The sequence below is a fragment of the Chlamydotis macqueenii genome, chromosome 8 (genome assembly GCF_036417535.1).
Source record: "Chlamydotis macqueenii isolate bChlMac1 chromosome 8, bChlMac1.mat, whole genome shotgun sequence".
NCBI lineage: Eukaryota > Metazoa > Chordata > Aves > Otidiformes > Otididae > Chlamydotis > Chlamydotis macqueenii.
In genome coordinates this window covers 3,254,552-3,258,333 of record NC_141563.1, presented here as the reverse complement: position 1 = coordinate 3,258,333, position 3,782 = coordinate 3,254,552, and the positions used below count along the sequence as shown (strand labels likewise).

The window sequence follows — 3,782 nt, the reverse complement described above, 5'->3', positions numbered from 1 at the left end:
TGCCAAGTTCCTGAACTGCAGGTACCGAAAGTGGATTCAAGTGGCCTCTGGAGCAGTCAAAGTCAGCAGCAAACCTCCAAATCTCTGGGGATGTCAGTGGGCTCCACTGAGGGCCATCACTGAAGAGCCCATGAAGGAATGAGGAGATAAGGTTGCTGTCCCTGCGAGCTGGTGAAGTAGGAAGTCAGAGGCACTGCTTACAGGTTGAAAATCCAGTGTTAAGGCAATTGTGAAAGCCCTGATGTGTTTCATTGAGCAGGATGATCAACTACTGACCCCATACCCTGGGCAGTGGGATCCTTTCTCTCACGGGATGCTGAAGGCCATTCCTGGGAGCACTGAGAAGTGAGGGTGTGTGATGCTGAGTGCAGGAGAGCAGTAGGACACCTCCCAGCCTCTATGGAGAGTGGGGAATGGGAAAAAAGCCTTGTGGCTGTAAGGAACTCATGTTTTCTCAGGGGTCTCACTGGAAGAGACAGCAGCCAGAGTAGAAAGGAAAATTATTTCAGTTCTGTTGCGGGCTTCCAGTCTCAACAAAGAGACCATCTCCACCCCTGCTTCCCCACCTCACTCTGACCCCATGCTGTCCCAAGTTTGACTGAACTCACAATGGCTGTGAGTTCCCCATCACCCGTGCAGCTTCTTCCAAAGCCCCGCTAATGCTCCTCAGATACTGAAGGTGCCAACCCCTGACTCCCTTGACTCCTCTTTTTAGCTCCATGTCCCAGCCCTGAACTGCTCATCCACCTCTTTCTTCTGCCTCAACATCAAAACTGAACATATTTCGTCTGAGGATGACACACTCCCACCCCTCGCCATCTTCTTCCTCTCTTTTACACGCACACTGCCACACACACCCCACTGCATCCCTGCACTCCCATGTGTCTCACAATCTTTCCTCTTCCCCCGCAGTGATGGGAGCTCAGTCCAGGAGGTCTGTGCTTCTTCCATGCTCATGGATGTTTCCTGAGGTCCATCCAAGCATGGAGAGTGAAGGAAGAAAACAGAGGTGTCTCAGGGCTGAAGGCCACCCATGGCATGAAGAGACAGAGGACAGTGTCTCCGTGTGTCCCTTGTGCCTGTCTCCCAGACATCCTTCTTGTCCACTGCCAACAAGTTGTTCTGTGCCAGCCCCTCTCCCAGGAAAAGACTCCTGGCCCAGGGACTCCTCAGGCTGCTGCAGCTCCCCAGCAATAGAGAAAGCTGCCCCGACCTGGTGCATTCAGAAATAGGTTTCTCTTGGTCATTGACCCCCTCCTGGAAGCACAGAGTTGCTCCTTTGCTCTTCCCCAGGAATGTCCCTGCCCCCAGAGAGCCGTTCTCCAGGGCAATGTGTCCATGCTGACCTGACGTGCTGCCCCTGACCCCTCCCTGTACTCTCCACATGGCCCTGAGCTGCTGGCCCTGCTCTGCAGAGTGAGGTGGTGACAACACCATGAGGTGGTGACAACGCCATGTGGTGAGTGTGGTGACAACGCCATGTCGTGACAGTCCCAGGCAGACCCCTGTTGATCACTGTCTCCAGGGTAACCAGACACCCACATGCTAAGGCTCAGCCCATTCTCGAACACGTTGCCCTACGCCCTCCTCCCCTCATCCCATGGAGAACCCCGGCACAGCACCATGGTGCTGTGGGGAGAACTCCTTCAGCTTGACCTCACCTTTGGAAGAAGAGCCCAACCTCCAGACACAGATATTGTAGGAACTTTCTTTTATTATCGTGATGCAACATGGGAGGCTAGCTCTACCATTGTGTCAGACACATGTGAACAGACCTCTGGGTCAGACAGGCTGGGTCCATGCCTCTGGTGAAGTGGAGTGCGTGTAGGCATGGACAAACATGCTTAGCATAGATAAAATACCCAAAGCACAGAAGAACGCCAAGGTGAATTTGCAATGACTTCTGTAGAGACATGGGCAGCTTAATGCTTCTGAGGAAGGGCTGATTGAATCAGCTTCTTCACTGTGTCTTTCAGCTCCTGGTTCCTCATGCTGTAGATGAGGGGGTTCACTGCTGGAGGCACCACCGAGTACAGAAATGACACCACCAGATCCAACAATGAGGAGGAGATGGAGGGGGGCTCTAGGTAGGCAAATGTGCCAGTGCTGATAAACAAGGAGACCACAGCCAGGTGAGGGAGGCACGTGGAAAAGGCTTTGTGCCGTCCCTGCTCAGAGGGGATCATCAGCACAGCCCTGAAGATCTGCACATAGGACACAACAATGAACACAAAACAGCCAAGACCAAAACAGGCACTGAGCACAACAAGCCCATCTTCCCTGAGGTAGGAGTCTGAGCAGGAGAGCTTGAGGATCTGGGGCACTTCACAGAAGAACTGGTCCACAGCATTGCCCTGGCAGAGTGGCAGTGAAAATGTATTGGCAGTGTGCAGCAGAGCATAGAGAAACCCACTGCCCCAGGCAGCTGCTGCCATGTGGACACAAGCTCTGCTGCCCAGGAGCGTCCCGTAATGCAGGGGTCTGCAGATGGCAATGTAGCGGTCATAGGCCACGACAGTGAGAAGCCAGTACTCTGCTGACATCAAAAAGGAAAAGAAAAAGACCTGAGCCGCACATCCTGAGTAGGAGATGGTCCTGCTGTTCCAGAGGGAATTGGCCATGGATTTGGGGACAGTGGTGGAGATGGAGCCCAGGTCAAGGAGGGAGAGGTTGAGGAGGAAGAAGCACATGGGGGTGTGGAGGCGGTGGTTGCAGGCTATGGCAGTGATGATGAGGCCGTTGGCCAGGAGGGCAGCCAGGTAGATGCCCAGGAAGAGCCAGAAGTGCAAGAGCTGCAGCTCCCGTGTGTCTGCGAATGCCAGGAGGAGGAACTCCGTGATGGAGCTGCTGTTGGACATCTGCTGCTTCTGGACATGGGAACACCTGAAAGGACAAAAAGTCATTGAAAAGCTTGAGAGACTTTTCTGAGCCAAACCAAAAAAGTTTCATACAGACTCTTCCCTTCCTAAACATCTTGTCCTTTTTTTTTTTTTTCTTCCATTTCTGAAGACCTTCCTTCTCCTCCATGGCTGTAGCTCTGGTTTGGTGCTGGCTGAATGTGCCCTGAGGAGCTGGGCCTCTGCCCGCTGGCTGCCCAGGTGTCAGATGTGCTCTGCAGCAGTGAGTTCATGGGAACGGTAGAAGAAGGGGCCAGCTCTGGTGCTCAACATTGTGAAAGGAAACCACCCCTAACGCAGAAGGGCTTGTCAGCATCTGCATTTCCTGTTCCAAGGAAAGAAGATGGTAGAAGGCAGACTGAATATGTAGGTTTTTGGGGGTTTGATTTTTTTTTTAAATATTTGCCATATTAATAGGAAATTATTTTGAGATACCAGTAACACCCAACATCTCTGCTGCACTCAGAGAGAACAGAATGAGTCTTGTATGAGAAGAGAATTGCTGTGGCTTAGTGCAGAGTGAGGGGAGCTGGTCTGTCCCTCAGTCCCAGGGGCTCTGGGCTTGCAGCATTCTGAGATTAAATGCAATCGCACTACTATGTTTCCAAAAAAGCCAGCAAGCACTGCTGAAAGTACAGGGATGCACTGCAGACCACTAAATGCCTCACCCTTACTCGAAATCTCAGTACCCCGCTTCTAGCCCACAGCACTCAGGGCTCATTTCACCAAAACAACAGCAGGGTTTTGGCCTCAGCATCTCTGTGCTGAACCATGGGGTGTTCTGGTAACACAAAGATGTTATGGTAGATGTTTTCATCCTGAAAGGAAACTCACAGCTTGGAAGGATACTGGAAGAAGTTACACTAAGTGTTTCATGATGGTATC

The 3,782-nt window shown here is 52.1% G+C and overlaps 1 protein-coding gene across 1 annotated transcript; it reads right to left on the bottom strand.

The window, feature by feature from the left end:
• Window positions 1–1,922: 1,922 nt before the first annotated feature.
• Window positions 1,923–2,858, bottom strand: LOC147599878 (olfactory receptor 14C36-like). The gene has a single exon (XM_086753710.1). It carries the CDS (start codon window positions 2,856–2,858, stop codon window positions 1,923–1,925), a length of 936 nt encoding a protein of 311 aa, XP_086609836.1.
• Window positions 2,859–3,782: the final 924 nt, after the last annotated feature.